Source organism: Pempheris klunzingeri, chromosome 20, assembly GCF_042242105.1.
Source record: "Pempheris klunzingeri isolate RE-2024b chromosome 20, fPemKlu1.hap1, whole genome shotgun sequence".
NCBI classification, from domain to species: domain Eukaryota; kingdom Metazoa; phylum Chordata; class Actinopteri; order Acropomatiformes; family Pempheridae; genus Pempheris; species Pempheris klunzingeri.
The window spans coordinates 10,184,458-10,207,121 of NC_092031.1; the positions used below are offsets into that span (position 1 = coordinate 10,184,458).

The following is a 22,664-nucleotide window of genomic DNA, read 5'->3' on the forward strand; positions in this document are numbered from 1 at the left end:
TCATGCTTTTGTTTAGGTTTGAAACTGGCATGTTTGCTCTTCAAAGTCTCACTGAGTAGGCATGAAAATGTGTCGGATGCTGCTGAAGAATTCCAGCCCAAAAGAGATTTGGCATCGGATAAACGTAGTTCTTTGTCTTAAAGTAGTGCAGCAGTAACGATAACTTTAATAATCTTCGTTTGATAAATGTTGGGTGAAATATCTTCAGGTTACAGTGTTTGTTTTCAACACGAGCCCCCTGCTGTGATTTCTTTCTCATCCTGTCTTGTAGGCCCAGACTGCTCTCTAACTGTCCCTTCAACGGAGTCCTTCTGGGTCCTACCAAGTGTCAAGCCCTTTGGCACGTCACTCGCCAGAGCTTCCCATAAAACCGTGGTGCAGGAAAAGGTCATGTGGGTGGTGGCCGGATACACCTTCAACTACAGCTCCTTCCAGATGATTCTCAAGTAAGTCATAGCACTACGTGTCCCAAAGTATTAATATTCTCACAAGAAATACACTATTTGTATTTTTGAATGGGGGAAAAAAAGCATCATTGTTCTTTTATCCTAATAGTAAGAGATATTTTGTTCAGCCCACTGTGTGATGGAGACCAACAAACAAACGCTAACACAAACAGAAGCGTGCCCTACCCACCAGATTTATCATCTTTATTGCCATTTAAGTTTCCATAGCCTGAGTTGATTTTCCAGCTGAGTTTCCATACTTTGAATACTTACCTCTATACCTGAGCAAAAACTACTTAAGGAGGAAGCTGGTAGCTTCTCATAATACTATCTGTTGAGCGTGGCCCTTGAGAAAATCCAACCCAGTGTTACCCGCTAATCGCTGTCAAACCTGCGTGTGGGAGATAAGGTTTCAATAGCGTGCTTTGTGAACGTGTAGGTGGTGCATTCACTTAGCTAAATTGAGTGATTAGTATTTAGTGTACTTGGACGATTCTGCCGATAAAATGCAGGATGGACTGCTGCGCTGAGTCACGTCTTGGCTCAAAGTTAGCTGACAGTTTTCATCTTATGTGCTTGGATGAGCTCTCTCCATCTGCTCAGTGTTTGTTCATCATCAGGTGCTGTGATTCCTGAGGAAAAATGATTATGGGCTCCAAAACTATTTGAATAAATTAACAATGTGTGATGATCGGGTGTCTGGTTTCACTGTGAGCATTCATTTTCCGTGCGCGGCAGTGTGCAAAACCTCGACATACTTTTTGTGAATGGAAAACTAAAGTGGCACCTTTGGCATGAAGGAAACTGCCACCTTTTGTGTGCTTTGAGTAGATGAGCTGAGATAAAAATATATGCATGTGAAGTCACAGAGGCACAGACTAAAGCTATGCAGTGTTTTTTAGTAGGCACTTAATAAAGATGTTTTTTAAAAACATTCTTCATTCGCAGATAAGTGTAATCTTCTGTCGCTTTACTCTGCAGCTACAACCTGGAGAGTGGCATCTGGAACACAGTTCCCATCAACAGTGGCCCTGTGCCAAGATACGGCCACTCACTCACTGCCTACCAGGTAAACACACACAGATCTGCCTCCACCTCTCTGGGTAGAGGAGGAATTTAGGAAACCACAGCTGTAGCTGGCAGGAGGGAGAATTAGATGGGGGGTGAAAAAGCAATAAACGTTTGCCCACACATAAAGCAAACCACAACTGTCGCTTTCAGAAAGAAATTGCTTATTTTCAGTACTAACACATCTCATCTTTGAATAACTGCATGTTGTAATATATCCTCAAACACAAAGCTCAGTCTTTCTCATGACCATATATCCATAATTACTAGAAAAAAGACAGTTGCAGTCTGCAATTTTCCCCTTTTTAGTTAGTAGGTTAAAGAATTTCAACTAAACAACTACACTTTTTTTTATCATAATGTCTTGACACACTTAAGCCTTTTCTTTCACTTTTATTAGAGCATACATGAGCTTCCCCGCATGCTTGTTTAAACATGGCTGCATGCCATAACATACTACAGCTAATCTCTTGTCTTTTCAGGATGAAATTTATATGTTTGGTGGGAAACTGGAGGCCGGCTGGGGGAACGTGACAGACGAGCTGTGGGTGTTCAGCATACCCAGTCGGACTTGGCAGCGGAGAAACCCTGTGGTTGGCCCGCCTGCCCAGGCTCAGATTTACGCTGTGGAGGGTCACTCTGCCCACTGCATCCTGCTGGACGGGGGCGAGGCCATTATGCTGGTCATCTTTGGATACTCCCCCATCTACAGCTACGTCAGCAACGTTCAGGAGTACAACCTGAGTGAGTCACAGCTTTGAGAGCAGCATCATTCCGTTTGAGGTTTTAGAGTCTTTATCTTTCCCTCCCATTGCATGCCATCTGGTACACTGTAGGAGGAGGTCTCTGACCTTCATCTTAGAAACTGTAGAAATAACTAAATGATTTATTTAGAATTTACTCTCGGACCGGAGGAGAATTTGGCTTAAATTTCAAATAACTCTGCAATTGGCACTGATATGCATATTCCCTCTTAACATGAGAAAAAAGTTTGGCACAACTGGTGTTAATATTTTGATTACACTAACTTCAATTTCAAAGCCACAGCAGCCAAACTGAGTGTGCTTGTGGTTTTAAATAGCAACTAACTAAGAGATAACTAACGGTAGTCTAGTTTTTTTTTTTTTTATTGAAAACCTGCCATAAATCTACAAAACAGTGAATTGTAGGTTTGAATTTTGGGATAAGAGAAGCTAAGAAGCACTGTGGCCTACTTTTGCGTTGTCAGTGAGATGTAACTGTTTGAAAAATTGAAACTCAAAGCTTAGAAATCATACAAAGTGCACACAACAAAACAATTCCACGCATTCTTGCCAGTCTGTTTTTTGGTTTCTGTCAAAGAATATCAAGATTTCAAGGGTGACACGCTCTGCTGTCTCCAAATGATGAAGGATGATCATTTCAATCATGTCATTCCTATCAGTTGTTGATAAAAATTGATATTTTAGATTTTTCTTCTGTATTAAAAGCTTCTTGTATATGTGTCCTATTCAGGGGCCAACACGTGGGTGGTGCCCGAGACAAAAGGTGCAGTTCCCCAGGGAGGTTACGGCCACAGCAGCACGTATGACAGTGCTAGCAGTAGTGTGTATGTTCACGGAGGCTATAAAGCTCTGCCTGCCAACAAATACGGCCTTGTTGATGACCTCTACCGCTATGACGTTAACACCCGGACATGGTAAATCAACACATACACACGTGCACATATGCTGCTTTCTTATGTATTCATGTCTGCGTACATGACATTGTGTGTCACATGCTGTCTGGTTACGTTTGCCCTTGACACACTTGTCATGCACATGTTCAAGGTTCATTCTGAGAGAGAGCGGCTTTCCACGGTACTTGCACTCAGCCGTGCTCCTCAGCGGCACCCTGCTCATCTTTGGTGGCAACACACACAACGACACATCACTGAGCAACGGGGCCAAGTGTTTCTCTGCTGACTTCCTTGCCTATGACATCGGTAGGACCTCTCCAACCGTTTTATTTGCAACTTGATTTAATGTTTGTTAAAAAGCCTCTCTTGGCATCCCAATTTTAGTTTCTGAAAAACATAATTGTATTCATAATACTACATCTGTGTACTCAAGTGTGGATGCTTTTGAAGTGCTTTTGCTCACGTGTATTTGTTGAATTTAGAATACTATAATAATCATATAATAGTATTTTTGAGGTCATTGCAGATGGGTTTTAATGAGATTTTGAGGGCCATAAATGATCAGATTTGGAGAGTTATTAGCCAATATCGAATACATGCATTTGATAAAGCCAGCACATAACATCATTTAGTTTGCACAGAAGCAGAAATTGTAAAAGGAAATATCATAGGAAAAAAACAGCACTATATATGTTACTGCACACAAGGAGGGCAGGCATGACATAACAAAAAGTATATTTAGATTTGTCTGCTAAACAATGTTTCTGCACACAGACAAATCAAATGCTTCCTTAAGTATGACTTCATGTTTCCCTCAGCATGTGATGAGTGGAGGCTCCTGCCTAAACCAGACCTGCACAGGGATGTCAACCGCTTTGGACACTCTGCTGTGGTCAGCAACGGGTGAGTCTCCCTAATGGAATAAGATTAAAACACACTGGACAGATGCCTCATACAGTGAGATCAGCTTTGAAGCCCAAGTCTTTGGTTTGGCCTTTTTTTTTTTCAGCTAAGTGGTGATACTTCTGTGTCACTGATGGTAAAAATAAAAATTTTTGGCTCATAAAACATCCCAAGCTAAGTTTTTGCCTTGTTTTGATGTGTGGCTGCTTACAAACAAGGTCTCAACATCATTTTTTTAGTTATTAATATTTGCACTTTCTTTCTGATTGATCCTTCCCCCTCTGAAGAATTTTCTTAAGTTATATACTACAATAAAATAGCCTTTAAGTTTATTTTGATTTTGTTCCTAATTCTTTACACCCTGTTCTCATGTTTTCTTTGCCAGGTCCATGTATGTGTTTGGGGGCTTCTCCGGTGTGCTGCTCAACGATGTGCTTGTGTACCGACCCCCCAGCTGCCAGGCCTTCATGGCAGAGGAGGGATGTGTGAAGGCTGGGCCAGGGGTTCGCTGCATCTGGAGCAGAGGACGCTGTGTCCCCTGGGAACCCACCATGGCTAAAGGAAGCCTCATTCCTGCCCCATTCTGCCCCCCTAAAGCTGGTGAGAAAGACATCCAAACCCCTCTGCATACTTGATAAAGCTTCAACGTCTGGTTCGTTCCTCGTTTCCAAATCCGCTTAAGACAGACTCAGAGTTTATTTCCCATCTCTGTGTAACTATTACAATATACATTTTATGTAATCCATAAAATGTATAATTTTGGACTACGTACATGCACATACACTCATCCGTTGTCCTTCTCCTTGTGTATTTTTTAGTCACAGTGGATGAGCGGTGCTACCGCTTCTCAGACTGTGCCAGCTGTACAGCCAACACCAATGGCTGCCAGTGGTGTGATGACAAGAAGTGCATCTCAGCCTCCAGCAACTGCACTTCTGTGAGTGGTCCAAGAGGGGGCATCAAAGCGCTTTTGGTCTTGTGTTCAACTCCCTGAAACACTCACTCAGACACAAACACATACATCTTTTTGCAAGATTTTGTATCCTGGGAAATCAAGTGATATTTTACATCGTGATTATGGTGCCTTTTGTTTAGAAAGCGTGCATATTGTCCTCCTACTGTCTGCATGTAGCACCTTGTAGTTTAACCAATTGCATCATAGCAAAACAGGCAAAACTGTAAGTTAAAGGTGGAGCCGATTTCTAACAGTTCAACGCCTCCCGATCCATCTTAAATTTAAAGCTCGTGTTAACCGCCCTCCTGTCTTGTCTGTTCTCCCCTCTCTTGCCGTAGAACGTGAGGAACTTCACTGAGTGTCCAGTGCGGAACGAGCAGGTGTGCAGCAAGCTCGCCAACTGCAAGAGCTGCTCGCTGAATCTCAACTGTCACTGGGACCAGAATCAGTCAGAGTGCCACGCTTTGCCTGGTGAGTTAGATGTCGGACTACTGAGCACATTTCCATAAACGCACACCCATCTTATTGAAGGCTCCTGATTCAGTCCTCACACATGCATGAGTGCATGATGATAGATGTACTGTTTTTTTTTTCCCTTTGTTGTCGTAAGTGTAGCATTTACGATTGTTGATTAAAGTGAGAAGTTCACAACACAAAAGTCAAAAGTAAGATGATGTTGTTCTCTCTGTAATGAATGACGCCACTGACATTCAGACCTGAAGGGGAAATTTAAACATATTCATTAATGGTTACCACCAAGCTTCAAAAACAGCATCTAGTATTTGCAGAAATGTTCTTTCAAGATGTCATCCTAAAGTTGTTTATCAAGTCTGTCAGTATATTTAGTTTGCCTGTCACCCTCTACCCTCCTTCCAAATGTTGACTGTGACTGAATCTGAAGAATTGGTGCTGTCACTTAATCCATAATTTTCAGTTCCTGAAATCTTGTCACCTAAGGGCTTGTCTTGTCGCAGCAGTGGGAGCTACAAATCGTGTGTGTTTGGGCACGCGTGTGTGTATTCCTGATGCCTGAAAGGAAGCCTTGGAACCATTTGCTCACACAAAATGCATACATGTGTCCACATGCACACCATTTTTGTGAGATGCCGTCATTAACAGGCAATTTGGACTCCAAAAATCACATCATCTCTCTAAGGCAAAGACGTGCTGATAACACTCCAACTAAATCTGTTACATCCATGCACATACAAACACACACATGCATCCACACATTTAGTCCTCAATCTTTTGTCCCCTGTGGTTTGGGAGAAATCAGACTTCCTGCAATCTGTTTTCATGGATAAGTTCTCTGCTTGTGCTCGTTTTTGGTAGAGTGTGGTGCCCCATGTTGAGCAGTATTTAACTAATGTTCCGATTTAAAGTGGCTATAATTGATTGTTATAATTGAATTGTGGCGATGAACTCACAGGGAATTATCACCTGATTAGCTGTCTGACCCAAACATGTGTGGGCTATTGTTTCGGTTCACTCTCACTTCCCTCATAGCTTAGTTTTTTTCGCCTGCAGCAGGCCTACTCTTAACTCAGACTCTGAAAACTTTCCGAACATTACCTGCTCCGAACCAAATAGCAGACAGACATGGGTAGGGACAAGCTGGTGAACTAAGTGGAACATTTAGCGGCTAAAGAGCCAGATGTTTCTCTCCTGAGTCGGTAGAGACCAAAAACGGAGCTAAAAGATTGAAAATTGTACAACTGACAGGTGTCCAGAAAAACGACTCCAAATGAATGATAATGTCGCTTCATGACTGCTGGATTTGTGTACTAGCTAACTGGCTGTATCAGCTTAAAAAGTGATTATATGCTTGTGTTGTGTGCACAGCGTGTGCCTGTTGCCCCCAAGTGGCCAAAAAACACTTTTTGCCAGTTTAATGATACATTAAGCCGGTTTAATATAGAATTAAACCGGCTTTTCGTGCAAATTTTCAAAAATAGTTTCACATGTAAAGGCTAGAAGACAATGGACCTATATTTTTGACAAACATTTAACATGCCCTGGTCCATACTCGCACATCTTCTCATCACACTCTGTCTTTTTTCCAGCCCAGCAGTGCAGTGAGGGATGGAATCAGGTGGGGGAGGCCTGCCTGAGGATCAACTCCAGCCGTGAGAGTTATGACAATGCTCAACACTATTGCAAGAACCTCAATGGAAACATTGCGTCACTCACCACCTCCAAACAAGTGGACTTTGTGCTTGAGGAGCTAAAGAAGCTCCAGCAACAAGACAAGGTAAGTAACACAAGTAAGAAAAGGAAAGACACAAAGCATCTGGAATGGTAACAGTTTGAGAGTGAATTATAGTTTATACGTTGTATAGAGCATGTAATGTCAGGGGTGATTGCAGTGAATATTGTATATTAAACTCAGTCAAAGATATGTAAAGGAATCCTCAGAAATGGGATGTTTAGGTATGCAGTTACAACCTGGAGTTTAGATGACAGAAGAGATCAGGGAGTGGTTAGTCGAGCCTTTCAGTGACTCTGATGAGTTTTGCATTCTGAGATGATTTCCCCCTGATCAGTTTTGTACTTGTGTGCTGCTCCGTTTTCTGTCTGATTGCAGCCCTCCTTTTAGCTCACGTAATTTGTGTCTTTCAACTATTTTCCATCAAATTGTTTTCCACTTGGCAGTGCCACAAACTGTATCTTTTTGTTTTTGACTATGACGCAATTGCAGATAGACAACAATGAATCAGACTGTGATAATAACACTTAGTTTTGTTTTGCTTTGTTTGAATTGTTTTATCCTTCGTAACATAGTCAAAGTTTGCTCTTTGTGCTTTGTATAACAAGCCAGGGCCACATGACTCATTGTCTGTAGGAGCAATCGTAAGCACTTATTGTATCTAAGACATTGACGGGTTGGTATGATTTTGCTTTCGAAATATCAAAATATAACTTCCAAATTCCCTTTCTTTTGTATAGTGCTTATTTTAAGCTATCACTAATGTCTTAACACATTGTCAAACATCTGTGTGTGTGTGTGTCAGTTTGTGGCACTCGACCTTCCTCAAGTTCAAATTTTCAGAGCTATGAGGCTCCATACTGTGATAAGCTGCAACTGGAGATGTCCAGTCTGCCCAGCAATACAGTTAAACAGCTCATAAAATGTAACTCAGAAATTTTATTTGTCCATAGTCCTAACCATGCCGTAATTCAAACATCTTCTTTTTTTAATGGAAATGATGAAATCCGCTTTTGGGCAAACACTCACTTTCTCCTCTCGCCTCAGCTACACATCATCCTTGTGCTGAAAGAAAATTGTGGAGCCCACTGATGATTTTAGTTTGGTCATGCCTGCTGTATTCATGAGAATGTAATTTGTTGTCAGTCTGCTGGGTTGAAACTCGCCTGTTTGTTCCAAACAGAACCTTGACATGCCATTTCCCATCATTTTCCCATTACATTAAAAGTAGACTCCTTAAGGCAAATAAGTCATCATATCTGTGAAATTATTTTCTGTCGACTTTTAATGACATTCTTGGGTCTGGGTATAGATGCAGTGCCCATTAATTTCTTAAATTGCATGATGGTGAAGAAAAGCAGGCACAGATGTGAAACTTTATCTTAAATTTGAATACCCACTGGCTTGTCAGGCCTTTTTCAGCCTTTCACTGTGTCTCCACAGCGGCTGTCTCCCTGGGTGGGCCTGAGGAAAATCAATGTGTCTTACTGGGGTTGGGAGGACATGTCCCCCTTCACCAACAGCAGCCTACGCTGGCTGCCCGGCGAGCCCAGTGACTCTGGTTTCTGTGCCTATCTGGAGGAGCCTCAGGTGTCAGGCCTAAGGGCCAATCCATGCACTGCCACTGCCCACGGCCTCATCTGTGAAAAAGCAACTGGTGAGAGACGGGGGGATGCATGCATATACAACAATATGTTATCTCTTGTCTGGAAAAATTTTAATGGAGTCTGATTTGAAAAAGACTCAGCATTTTTTCCTCCTGCCTTATCTTTTCCTATCCAGGAAACCCCAATCAGAGCACCCGTCCATCCTGTAAGAAGCCTTGCTCGCTACACACCAACTGTGCCAACTGTACCAGCCAGGCCATGGAGTGTATGTGGTGCGGCAGTGCGCAGCGTTGTGTCGACTCGACCGCCTACGTCATCTCTTTTCCCTATGGCCAGTGTCTGGAGTGGCAGACTGGAGATTGCGTGGGTAAGTATCTTTTACAGAACTTAATCTAAATGAGGCTTCTTTGGAGTCTCTAGTCTGGCATTAAGGTGGCCGGCAATAAGCTTTCCCAGATTGGCCTCTGTAAGCAGTCAATATTCATCACTGAGAGAAAGAAGGTTAGTGGAGGAAAACGGCTTAAAGTGGAAGGTGTTTGTGTCAGAGGGAAAATGGTATTAGTATCCCGTGATTGGCTTTGGAAGCCGTTTCTGGTTTGTAATGGCCAATTACACTTGCATATAGTCGCCCCAACTGTTAGATTTCCCTGTTGACCGTGCTGCAGATGGACTCCACCATTAGCTGGCTGTAAGTGGTTTAAAAACAGCCATGTTCCAAGAAACCGTTTCAGAGATGCCTACAAATACATTCACACATTCATAATTCATAATAGAAACGATTGCACATACAGTCATGTGAATGTGAATTTTACTATTTTAATTCTTGGATGTAGGATTTAAGAGAATCACCTGAGATGTTTTCAAATCAAGCCGCTTTGAACCACTCAGGTGTATCAGAAAAGGGAAAGATTTTGTTTTTAAGCAGTGCCTTGATTAAAGATATTAATACATGTTAACCAACTATACCAAACATTCAATAAAGTGCGTTGAAACACTCCAATAGATGCAGTTTTGCTGCTATTGTTAATTATTCAATACAACCTCTGTGTTCTTCATAAAATACAGATTAGGAGGTGAATTATACTCACTAGCAATGAAGAAAACAGCAACAAACATGAAACAATACCTTGGAACAACAAAACACATCCATCCTTTGTCATTGTTATTTATTATCATGTCTGGAAGTCAGTTAAATAAGTAGAGAGACAGACACACACACACGCACAGAGTTAAAATGTTAACACCAGAAAGGCTCTTTCACCTGAAGGTCAGCGCAGTTGTTGAGGTTGTTGCTGTTTTGCTGCTTGATTTATGCTCATAGTTGTGTCGGGTCGTAAAAACATCTCAGATCAGTTTAGTGAGTAACACATTTAGGGGGCTGAAAGGTACAGCCGCGCATTCATTTGTGTCAGCTAGTTTAAGGTAACCCAGAGTCGTTTCCGTACACTGTGGATATTTGTCTTGAGGAATTTGTCCCTTTTAGCGTGAAGGACAGAGGAGGGTGTCCTATAAATTCTCTCTGTGTTTTCTTCTCCGTCTGACTTTGGTCCTTCACTTTCACTGTCAAAGTTTCAATCACCACTTAAGTATTGAATTATCTTGCGTACTTTACTTCTTCCCTCCTTATGTTCAGTGCATAGAGAAGCATGCTTTATGCTGAGTACACTGCATAAATGCACTTAAAACCACACAGGCTTAGGATAAAATACTCTGGAGTATCACTGCATGCAGGGAGACCTTTGAAAGGACAGACTGTGTTGTATTTGTTGCTCTCAGTAGAGAATAGTCTCGTTTTGCAGATCTGAAGTTGGACAAGTGCTTATTATTTTAGTTTGTCACTTTCCCACAGGGAATAACTATTCAATTCTGGCCTTAGACAGCAGTTATAGTGATTTCTACCTGTCATATACTTGTCAATCCAAAATTCATCTTTGTCCTCTGCTGAGTCATATCTCACCGTCGACATCGTTCAGACAGACTTTTAAACATGCAAACCGAAATGTGTGTCCGCCTTTTCTTCATAGCTTTTTCCTTTTTTGTTTTTAATTTGATATTTTATTTTAGAACTGGGCCGTGTGTGGCGGTGAGTGTGTGTGGGTACACAGGAAGGAAAGAATTAGTCGATTAAATTAATTGGCAACTATTATGAAAATTGATTAATTGTCTCTCTTTTTGTTGCTATTTGTAGGCAACAGTTTTTGCAATGTGATGATTTACCCCCTTTAGTGCCATATAAGAGTGTGCTTTTTTTTTTAAGCCATTAGATGAAGCCATTAGAAAGTACTAGATAATAATCCCGCTGTATCTATGCCATCACAATTTTTACTAGTATGCTTGGGTCATTAAAAACAAGATGTAGTCATATGTGAAGGGGCTCTGACTTGATTGCATCATCCGTACAGAAGCAGTAATACTAGAGAAACTACTCATTAAGTTGAAGAGAACAATTATGATGAAGTAAAAGCAGTAAAGCTGCAGGTGAAGATGTTAAAATGGATCTATAACTCGTAGGTATACTTGTTGATGTAAAGTCACATTTGTCATCTGTTGATTGCAGGGTGTATTGAGATACATATCAAAACAGATGTCAAGGTCTTTGTAGTTTCTCTGAAATCCAGCAAACTTTGTACGCAGCAAAACGGCCTGCAGACACCGATTTAAGTAAACGCTACCACGGGAAATGCCGAGCAGTAAAGTGGATGTACAATAAAAACTGAGCCTTAACTGTTTAAATTTTGAAATGCACTTTAAAGCTTCCATGAATAAATTCAGATTTGACGGTGTTGTTGATAGAATCTGGGCCAGGAACACAGGTAATATTTACTCGGCTGGTGAAAACCAGTAACATTGGATGAGGAGAGACTTGTCTCGCAGTACAGAGCCAGTCACGATTTATATAACAGCTCCAGGCATCAGATTTAGTTCTTAATTTTCACATATATTGACTTATCTGCCAAAATCCATGGAAAAGATGCGTATTTTGTTTTCATGGCAGGCTTTTTTTTTTCCAGCTTGCTTTTGTCTTGTGGCAAAACAAAAGTCCTCATCCAGCTGCTTCTTTTTCAGAATGTTACGTTCCCGAGAAATCTGCCACTTATGTCCTGTCGTCAAAACACACTTAAATGGCCTTACTTTGTAGTGATTGCTCTTGCGTTGTCATGGTTTCACATCCATTAGCAGAATAGCTGGAGATTTGTTTGACATAAACTGAGGTAAAAGCACTCAATGTTTGTCTCCTTAAAATAGTAGTGGCATTTTCCCTCCAAGTGCCTGTCTGGCAGTCAAGCAGTGATGCTGAAACTTGTCAAGCAATTTAGTGGCCTGAAAGTTCGCCCCCCCACTGGCAAAACTTGGGTTTCTGGGTTTGGGGTGAGGTGCCACTTCACACATCACACTTAAGCGTTTCATTGAACTTTGCTCAAATCACAAACTTTTCTCTGGACCTGGTTTGCTGACACATTTTCTCTCTCATTCTTTGGCTTTTCCCCCGCTTAATTCGTAACACTTGCGTCTTATCTTCTTATCTGCTTTCAAATCTGTTGTCCTGACAGCTCACTAGATAGCCAGTTCAGTATCAGTGCAAAGCGTCTTAATGCTCCTTAATCTGTAGGGCCTGCTAAAGGCTAAGAAATAACTGAAGTTGGCTATTAAAAAGGCTGAAATCCTACAAAATAAAATCCTTAAAGCGGCATCCTTCAGGATTTTTATTGCTGCATTGGACCTTGTTGTTTTGAAGTGCTTTGCAGAAGCTTACATTTTGCATGCTGCTGTTTGTTTCAAGGTGACTACCCTGGTAAATAAACATTAAAATGAAAACACACGGACAAATGCAGGTAACAGAGGAATATAAACAAAGTAGTTAAAAAAGATTTTGAGTTAAAATCATTATGAAATGAAGGGCAATGGTAATGGAAACTTTTCAATAAGAAATGCAACATGACTCTCTCAACCTTCTCCTCTCCTTTAGCCCAGAACTGCTCAGGCCTGCGAACATGCTCCCAGTGCTTGGAGCAGCCTGAGTGCGGCTGGTGTGGAGATCCCAGCAGCACAGGGAAGGGCCTGTGCATGGAGGGCTCTTACCGGGGACCAATGAAGAGACCAGCGAAGCAGGGCCAGCAGGGCCAATCCCAGGACATGAGCCTGGAGCCGGGCAGCTGCCCCAAAGACAAGGGCTACGAGTGGGCCTTCATCCACTGCCCTGGTAAGAGATCCACTTCCTGTCCGTCTTGCTGAAATTACAGATCATGTGTCGTAAGTGTACCTTCTTTAGGCTGTTATTACCTATCGACTGTCACGTCTTAAGTTTAAAAAGACGCTCTTGTCAAGGATTTCTGTTACAGCTTCCCTATGCAACTAATCCCTCCCTGCTGACTCTATGCAACCTTATGCGAGCGTGCCATTTAATGCTATCATCAAGCCCCAGTCTATACAACCACGTCATGTAAGATGATGATATATTCACTGCTAGAGTTGTTATTCGAGAATGGGAGGTATGCTCAGCGGTATCAATAATGTGTACAAACCTTGAGAAATCTGTAACTAACATGGCAAGGGTCTTGGCAGTAGTTCCCTTTTATTATGGGTCAGAATCTTTCAGTGGTCAAGGTGCAATGATATAACTAACCTTAAAGTTGCAAACAATCAACACAAACAAGGTTAACTTAACAGTCAGTCTTGCATGAAATAAACACTTATTTTATTATTCCTTTCCATCAAATGTCTAATTTATGTTTCCAATAAGACTCTTAGATGTCTGCTCATTAAAAGCTGCATCCATTAAAATATTTTCAAAGGCAAGTCTGATTAAATAATAATAATAATTAATATGAAATTGCAGACACAAGCTACTGACAGCTCTAATGGGTCTGTTGCTTTTCTGGGAAGCAATAACAACAACCCTAAGGTGTAAGTTTTGTTGGGCTGGTGTCAAAAGGAGGATAATCAGAATGATTTTGTAACCTAGACACAAATTGTTGAAACATTACATTATTAAAGATTCTTGTCCCAGATCATTAAAAATAAAAGAAAATCATGTTTGTTTTACCTTCTACTCACTTGCTTTCTGACCCCCCCCCGAAATATAGCCCACAATGCAGTGGCTGTTATAGCCATGAGTTGCTCAATGTGTCAAGATTGAGCAAGAATTTCATATTAATTTATTTCCTAAACATCAAATTTAAAGGCAGTTTCAGCACGTTAAAGCAGTGCAATTCACCCTGACCGTGCTGCTACGTTAATCTGTAACCTCCTTCTATTTCTCCCACAGCATGCCAGTGTAACGGCCACAGCACGTGTGTGAACGGCAGCGTGTGCGAACAGTGCCGTAACCTCACCACGGGTCCTCACTGCCAGACCTGCATGCCTGGTTACCATGGAGACCCGACCAATGGCGGCAAATGCCAGGGTGAGTGCTGCATCACCACATAAATTGGTGATTCCACACACATAAGACTTAATGGATTTACTTGTTATCACTTCTGGTGAAGGCGTCAGTTTAACCTCTAACCCCCTCTTTAATCTTTTCTCACTCAGCTCTGTACATTTCATTTCTGTTAAGCACCAGATCAACATCATATTTAAACAAATACAGCACAAATTCAATTCTCTTTTTTCTTATTTGGACTAAACCTGTGTGTGAATGATAATTACACTTTTAGGGGTTTATCATCGACTTATTGAATTCTAATTAGTATGATGCGTGATGTGATAAACTTACAGTAATTCAGCATCATAACCAACAGAGGGCACTGTTGTGCATTGATTAGAATAGGTGACAATTTGCCGGTCCTGTTTGGTTAATGAAAATATTACCCCATATGTTAGTTTTATGTTGTGTTAACACGAAAACAACTAACGGCAAACTAGACAGCCAGTCTCTGTTGGTTTATTTGTGCTTTGCAGAATGTTAACCCCCCCCCTCCTCTCTAAAGACACTCAAATGTCAAGATTAAGTGTGTTTTCCTGACGTTGGAGTGAGATGTGGTACGCTGTGGGAACTGCAGGTGAAGCTGAAGGTCAAATACTCACTTCTTGTGTTACTGTGATTTCCCACACCTTAAAATCCTGCTTTGTTGAGAAACAGAAATGCGTATACATCATGTATGTGGATGTTGGATGAAGGGATACACACACACACACACAGACACATGCACAACCGACTGTTAAGCTTTGCGAAACGTCGCCATTAAAAGGCATGAAAACCAGCAAATTTATCTGCTATGATTTCATCGTTTACTAATCTTCAAACTATAGTGTTCAGTTTTTTTTTTTTTTCAGATATTAAACTTTTTTTGATTGAGTTTTTGAATAGCAAATGATGCAGATTTATTATGTATCTCCTGCTCACTGCGGAATAAATTTTCTTGAGTGACTGCAAGCCATAATTTATACAGCATTCTTGTTTTCAAAGCAAAAGCACGTAATGCTTTCTGAATCTAATGTGCATAATGGTTGTAAACACTTGGTTGTTAGCATAGAAATTGGCATTTCACCAACGATAAAATGACTGTATGTATATTTGATAACAGTCTCGGGGTGTCTTTTGATTAAATGTGTTGGAGATTGACTGCAGACTGGTAGTAGAACTTCCCTGTCAAGAGGAGATTTACCCACACTCGTCCCTTATGAGACATGAATAGCATTCCTGAGAAATTACATGCAGGCCATTTGAATTGAGACACACACACACACACACACACACAGACATACCTTGAAGCTTTAGGGTCTCTGATACTAGCGTGTATATTATAGCTGTAACCTGTAAAGTGAAACTACACAGGTGAGCATGTGTGAAGGGAATAGTCTTCTAATTCCTTTGGAGCCTGAGGACCAAATGACTCATCATTATGTGCCATTACTACATGAAGATACAACCTGTATGTTAATGCAAAGGCATGGAATCCATTGCATATCTGATGTTTTGCTTCACGTACAGTGATCATTTAGCAAACCCTCCTATCCAGTGTGACTTTAAATTAAACCTCTTTATATAAGAAATGTAGAGGGAAGTGCTAAAAGCCGCCCGCTAAAACCTCTGGCATATTGCTGCATACCGATTTGGGAAAGGTGCTAAGATTGAGGTTTAGAATTGGGAGGAGAAGCTGTGTCCACTGACCCTTCTGCAATACTCCTCTCTCTCTGTTTAGAACCCTAATCAGCTGAAAGGAATAGGTCAGTTTTTTTGTCCTTGAAATGCAAACCAGCCACACTAGAGCAACTTTATGAGCCAATTCACTCATCTGTCACACATCTATTGCTGTATTGTTTGTATACCTCACACGTGCCTGGCAGGCATCGCATTGTGCTGTCAAGGGTGGGGAGGGGCATATTTTTCCCCATCATGTATCAGGTCTTTGAAGTTCAGACAATCTTTCGGGAAATCCACTTGTTTACCATCTTACTCAGATCAATATCTGTTTCATCTCTGTATGTTCAGCACAACCTAGCATCGCACAAACACAGCAAGTAATGAGAAACACCGAAGCCAGTGCTTAAAAGTGGGGAACAACAGCTGTTACAGCACAGATTGTGGGAATTTAAGGCTTTACTGTGCCCTCCCCTCGTGAGATCCCGAACTCAAAGATGTTGGAATCCACTAACTGAACAAGTGCTTTATCATTGTTTTATCCATATTTTCAGCTTTGTTCATCGCTAATCAATAATGTCTCTGTTTCCTCTGTTCTTTCTTTGTAACCTCCCTCCCCCATTTCCTTTCCATCTGTTTTTTTTTTTTGTCCCATCCAGCTTGCAAGTGTAACGGCCATGCAAGTGTGTGCCAGGTGTTAACTGGCAAGTGCTTCTGCACCACCAAGGGGATCAAAGGAGACCAATGCCAGCTGTGAGTACTCTGACCAACACGCTTACTCACACACCTACAACCATAAAGAAACAAGAACTAGAACTGCATTTTCTATTTCTCCTAAATCATAGTGTGAATGCCGCCAGCTGAGATGCATTTGAAAGCATTGCTTGAATGCAGAATCGAAAAAATCTTGAAGCTCAGATGCATTGCACTGCAGCGCTATCGGCTCTAACCACCCTGTCGCTGAACAGAACAGCACGGTTGAAATGATTAAAAGTTAAAAAGGAGAGAGAGGTCAAACTGCTAAAAGGACATTCATACTAATACACAGTTAGAAACCACAGCAAGTGTAATCAGCAATCCAATTAGCCAGTTAGTTGAACAATAGTTGTAGTGTTGGTAGTGGAATACAGTGCAATGCAGTGTTTTTAAATGATTTAATTTTTCAGAATTTCATCATATATGTTTTTGTAAGTAGTAAAACGTTATTTTTTTTTTTTTTATCAGTTCAGTATCTCTGGTTTAGGTCTTCAATGGAGAACTCAAATGAAAGATACATAGTCAACGTTGTGAGTCGAGGTAAAATCAAGTGAGGCTGCATGTCATTGGACGAGTAATCACTTGGGATGAAACCCTTGCGGCTGTTTTAAGGAAAACCCATTTTGACAAGTGAGACCGATACGTTGAACGTGCTGTTGATGATATTTTGGCCATTAAAACCTGTATATTGGTTCTGTGATTCTAACATATCTATTGGAGGGAAAAAAGCAGCGTTTGTGTCAGGACACTGAGTTTCTCTGGATATTTTAACGAAGATAAATACAGATTTCTAAAAGCTTGAGTAGAACAAGCCGGCCCATTGCTTCCGATTTAATATAACATGACAAAATGATTGATAACATGGCGCTGAAAAAATTACAATACATCGTAATGGATGAGAGGTAACCCAGCTGGTTTGACATCATTTGATTTTGAATCATGACATAATCTGGCTTTCTGGAACACCTTTAAAATTTAAATATATAATGGGATGAATGGACTGTGAGGTCACGGCTCACGTAGAAAACAACCACCAAAGTAAATTTGCAGATCACTTAATTAAAACAACCACTAAAGCAGTTGATGGTTTTCATGATGCGGTTATGAGCGTTGATTTGTGAGCAGCCCTCCTCGTTCTCACGTCTAAGGTGATGGTTGGAATGAGGCGGTGGCGTTGAAAACAGAAAACTATCAGTTGGCATTATTGGCCCGAAATTCCACCTCTAGCAGAATTTCTGCTGATGCAGTGGATTCCCCTGGTGTAGGAGGACCATCTCCACTTAGCTGTCTGCTTTCCCAGATGTAAGCAGAGAGGACACTGATGTTTTTAATATCCCTAATGCAGCAAGAGTTATGGAGGGGTTGCCAGCAAACGTGAATGCAAATACACACCCACACACCATGCCTGTTCTCTCTCTCTCTCTCTCTCTCTCTCTCTTTTTCTCCCTCCCTTTGTCTCTAAAATCTCATGTGCTCAGATCAAAATCACATATTCACTTTCCCTTTTGTTTAGGTTTAGTCATCTCTGCTTCACAGTCACACATTTCACTCCAATTTGGGATTAATTTGAAGCCTGTTGATAAGATATCTTTTAGCCATACTGTGAAACATTTAGTCATGCCGATTCAATTGAGACGTCATCTCACTGAACACAATGACAAAACTTTAGTCGGCAAAAGTCACACGCAGTAGTGAAATCCTTAAAGGGTTGAGTGTTCTTAGAAACAAACAGAGGTTCTGTTTATATTATTTGTTACATACCAAAGCGTCCTGTAGGTCTAACAAATCTGATAAACACATTTCCTTCCTCATTTTAAGTTTTAAGTATTTTAAGTTGTAGATTGTCTACATCCAGTTTTAGCAGCCAGTCTTCTTTCTCATTGCCTTTGTCAGCACATGTACTATAGTGGTGTGGAACTAGCGACAGGATATGAATTGCTTTGGCCATGTGCTCGCATTGCATGACTGCGTGTCCTGATTCTTGTGCAAAACCAAACGAACTAGCACTGCAAATAGTCAAACACTTCACCAGGCAATGTCAAAGGTTTAAATCTCAAACGAATTTGTGGTTCTCTCTGTCCTGTTTTTTATAATCACTTAAAATAATTTGTAAAACCCAACGTGAAAGTCTCGTAAAATTAATTTTAATAAGGAGAAGTCTAACTTAAATCAACCAGTTACTATGTAGGATAGGTAAGATAATCACTGAATGGTTTATATAAATTGTAGTAATCCAAACTGTGTTCAGGTGTCTGTTTTTTTGTAGAGAAATCATCAAGTGCACAAAAATCAATATCTGTTACACCTTTTGTGTTGTTACATATGAGCCGATGGAACAAAAGCGTTTTGAACAAAAAAAAAGTAAGTGCATCCACCCAAGATGCTCAAGTTTACCGACAAAGTTCATGTCTTGGAAAATATATGGGAAATGGTGTTTGAGACGTATTTGCAGCACGAAAGAAAAATCGATGAGCAAGAGAACGCACAAAGAGAGGAAATGCAGAGAAAGTGCTTAGAATGAAGAGAGGCTGGGCAAGAGTGAGAGCTCTCCAAAACGGTCAATGCTTTCTGTTGAATCTGACAGTAAATAAATGACACTTTGCACAAACGACAAAATATCACATTCACTTGTGCTACCAGATGGATGGCAGTGCAGTACAATACAGAGCGGCTCTCGAATAGCAGGTGGCTAACAGTTGATACAAACGGCTCCGTTTCTACCCCACAAAATCAGAGCGAGGTATCGGAGCATGCCAGGCACCAGCCGTTTAGAGCGAGGATACGCCCATACAGCTCTGGAGCCAGCTATGGGAAGGCTCCTGCAGCCCATTACTGATTATGAGCTTAAAGTTGAGCCAGCAACATAAAACACCGGAATATGTTGTTAATTCAGTCCCAATTAGAGGCAGTAATTAGATTAGTGTTGTCATTACCAACAACTGCTATTTCAGTGGTGACTTTAGTCTCAAAATCAAGATGCATTTTCACATTCAAACACGCTGGAGTAATCAAGTAATCACTTTTTTTCCCCCCCAAATTTCATCTAATTAAGGTGTGTATGTATTGACTAGCAGTTGGGGCAGGGTGTTTGCTGTTGCCTTTTTGTAATGTAATTTCTGGTATCTCATTACATGTAATCAGTGTCTCCGCAACCCCTGTCAGCCACTAACTCACACCATCCACAGCAGTAACCCTCAGACAAAGACCTCTACACAAGGGTACTCCGCCTTTTCAGCAATGTACACAAAAGTACACACATGCGCGCTTTCACACATGCATGCACCGCAAGCATGGATGCCATTAGGACCTCTGAATAATAGCTGCAGTAATGAAGTGAAGGGTGCATCAGTGCAGAAAAGAATTGTTTTTGAGAGAAAAAAAAAATTGATGAGGTGTACGTGCTGTTACAGTGATGAGGCAAACAAGAGCAGTTAGGGGAATATTTCTTATTATAGCACTCATTTGGAGACGCACATATTCAGGATTCCTCTTGTGCTGGAGGTAGCGGGGTACACGTGTGTGTTTGCTACAGCCTGCATATGTGTGAAGGACATTGTGGAGGTTCATTGCACGTTTCTTATGTTGGTGTGTGTGTGCGTGTGTGCGTGTGCGTGTGTGTGTGTGTGTGTATTATGCCTGTTAAACCACAGTGTGTGCACAAGCACAAACAAAGGTTCAAGTGTAGATCAAATTAAGATACAGTGGAAGGGGGATTGCCTGAAGTTCAGATGTGTGCACGCATGCGTGCAGGTGTAGATTAAATTAAGATACAGTGTAGAGGAGTTGCATTATACACTTCACGGTGAGCATGTGAGTGTGTTTTGCCATCTGAAAATGCCAGGCTGCTGAAACGCCCCAGGAGAGATGTTCTGTAAGGTTCAAAAGCCCGTAGCGGCGTTTGTCCTCCGTCCTTTGTACCGTGGTAAAAGAGCACTCTACCCTGTCCTCTCCTGTTTAATATTAACAGTGAGAGTGGCGTAGCTGGCTCCTCCCCCGCTCAGTGTCCTGCACCCATTAGATCATTCGGAGCACTGATGCTTGTCCTTCAGGATTTGCCGGTTAGATATAAAGCCAGAACCCTTCTTGATGAGGTCAGTTCATATTGCATTACTTTGCTTGTACCCCCGAGTGTCTGGGAGTAGTCAGCAGATTTGGTAAAACATGACTTCATGACGTGATTTGTATTAACAATTTTCACTTTTTAGAGCAAACCCAGAGCTAAAATGTGTTTCTCAGTTTTGTCACTAAATATTCTGACTATTTCTTACTGTGATATTTAAAATGTTGAAACTTGTCGAATGTGTAACTTCCACCCACATCTGACTGATTTTTTTTTTTTTTTGTGCGGTGCCTTTGATGGTGACACGTCTGGCTCGCGAATCCTTAAAGGCTACAAAACAACCGATGTTGCAATATTTTTAGAGGCAGAGTCATCCTCATTCACTGTAACATCACTAACAGCCACCTCCTCCTCAGCGGCGTTCGTGCCTCTGTGGGTTTGCTCCTCTCCTCCTCTCCCTCCTTCGCTCGGCGTCCTCTCTGACTCCTCAACACCGCCTCTGATATTCACATCTCAACACGTCTAATTGGTTGTCCTTTCGATAAAACAACCGTGACAGGAAGTCGGCGTGACAGTAGATATCATGTATGTTCAAATCAACATGCCCTTTTCATGTTATCAGTGCACCTGTTGCGGTCATGTCTGTTCTTACAGGAGTGCAGCAGAGGGATGACAGTAGTTCAGAGTGAATTTTAGACAGTTGGAGATGGAGAGATGCATGAAAGACGAGATAAAGAACACTGTAATCCACTGAACCCTGCCATATGTGCCTGCTCATTACAGGCCTTTGGGAAGCCATGAGCCTGATAAAATACACTCACGCACAGACGCACCATCAGAACAGTCGACGGCACTCTGTGGACGTTAACAAATTATTTTGCTCGGCAGCACTTAATTTAAAAGTCAGACCACTTTGGCTGATGCCACGATATCTCTCCCGTTGTGTGAAAATTGTATATAGCGTTCAGCTGAAGCGGTCTGAGCAAGCCGCATGCCCTTACAGGACCGAAGAAACCCATTCACTTCCTTCTGTTTAATAAATGCACAGGAAAAAAAGTCTGAGTCAAGGCTGTTACTTTAGAAATGTATTAATCCAACTAGAGACTTCATTTCAAGTTACATAGCCGACAGAGTTAAGTTTACTCAATATGTGCAGAAGTGAACCACGGCGAAACTCATTGAAATACTTAGAAATTCAAAATTTCAACCCTAGACCATTACTGGTGGTCATTACAAGACTTTTTTTCTTTTGTGAGTTTTTCAAAAAAAAAAATGTAATGTTATAGTGAAAATCAGGGTCAATGAAGTTACCATATATGGTTTCTTGACGGTCTGTCATGTAGCCTGATTGTTGCTGATTGGCTTGGAGAAATCTCATAGTTCTACTGCCTCATGGTGAGGCAAGGGGCGGCATTTTGAACTCCCACTTAAGTTACCAAATATGGTCCCTTGCCCGATAAAGGGTTAAAGCCGTGCGCACGCTCATTGTCAAGAACCAGTTAGTGTTTGTGTTTGCCATTTGTGAGGACAGTGGCGAGGCTTTTAAAATTAGAGTGTTTGTCTTCTAACAACAATGGATCGGAGGCAAATGGAACCTAGTAATTGTCCTATTCTCACACCACGTTTAGCCGAGGGTTAGGACCCTCATTAGCTGGAGTTATAGATTCATTGGCCTTGCGCTTACAGTCATTTCACACTTGCAACAAACAGAAACCACAGGGTAATTGTAACACACACACACACACACAATTTGCCTTTAAATACATTAACAAATGACTATTTTTACTTTACTTCTTATTTGTGACAGTTTCATAATTGTGTCGTTATAAGAACTGGAAAAAGTGTTTTTTGCTTCACTGGCTTCAAAAGGGAAAATTAAACTGTATATTTCTTTCTTCATGAAGGCCATTGGTGACCTTTAC

At 41.3% G+C, this 22,664-nt stretch overlaps 1 protein-coding gene across 1 annotated transcript in view; it reads left to right on the forward strand.

The window, feature by feature from the left end:
* atrnl1b (attractin-like 1b) overlaps positions 1–22,664 on the forward strand; it is a 62,271-nt gene that overhangs the window by 6,661 nt on the left and 32,946 nt on the right. Inside the window, exons 6-20 of the mRNA XM_070851258.1 lie at positions 272–446; positions 1,428–1,515; positions 1,997–2,258; positions 3,009–3,192; positions 3,323–3,477; positions 3,990–4,074; positions 4,460–4,674; positions 4,893–5,011; positions 5,368–5,500; positions 7,093–7,280; positions 8,679–8,892; positions 9,018–9,209; positions 12,810–13,043; positions 14,109–14,246; positions 16,586–16,679. Of these exons, the coding sequence (XP_070707359.1) occupies positions 272–446; positions 1,428–1,515; positions 1,997–2,258; positions 3,009–3,192; positions 3,323–3,477; positions 3,990–4,074; positions 4,460–4,674; positions 4,893–5,011; positions 5,368–5,500; positions 7,093–7,280; positions 8,679–8,892; positions 9,018–9,209; positions 12,810–13,043; positions 14,109–14,246; positions 16,586–16,679 (2,476 nt within the window). The remainder of the gene's footprint in view (positions 1–271; positions 447–1,427; positions 1,516–1,996; positions 2,259–3,008; positions 3,193–3,322; positions 3,478–3,989; positions 4,075–4,459; positions 4,675–4,892; positions 5,012–5,367; positions 5,501–7,092; positions 7,281–8,678; positions 8,893–9,017; positions 9,210–12,809; positions 13,044–14,108; positions 14,247–16,585; positions 16,680–22,664) is intronic.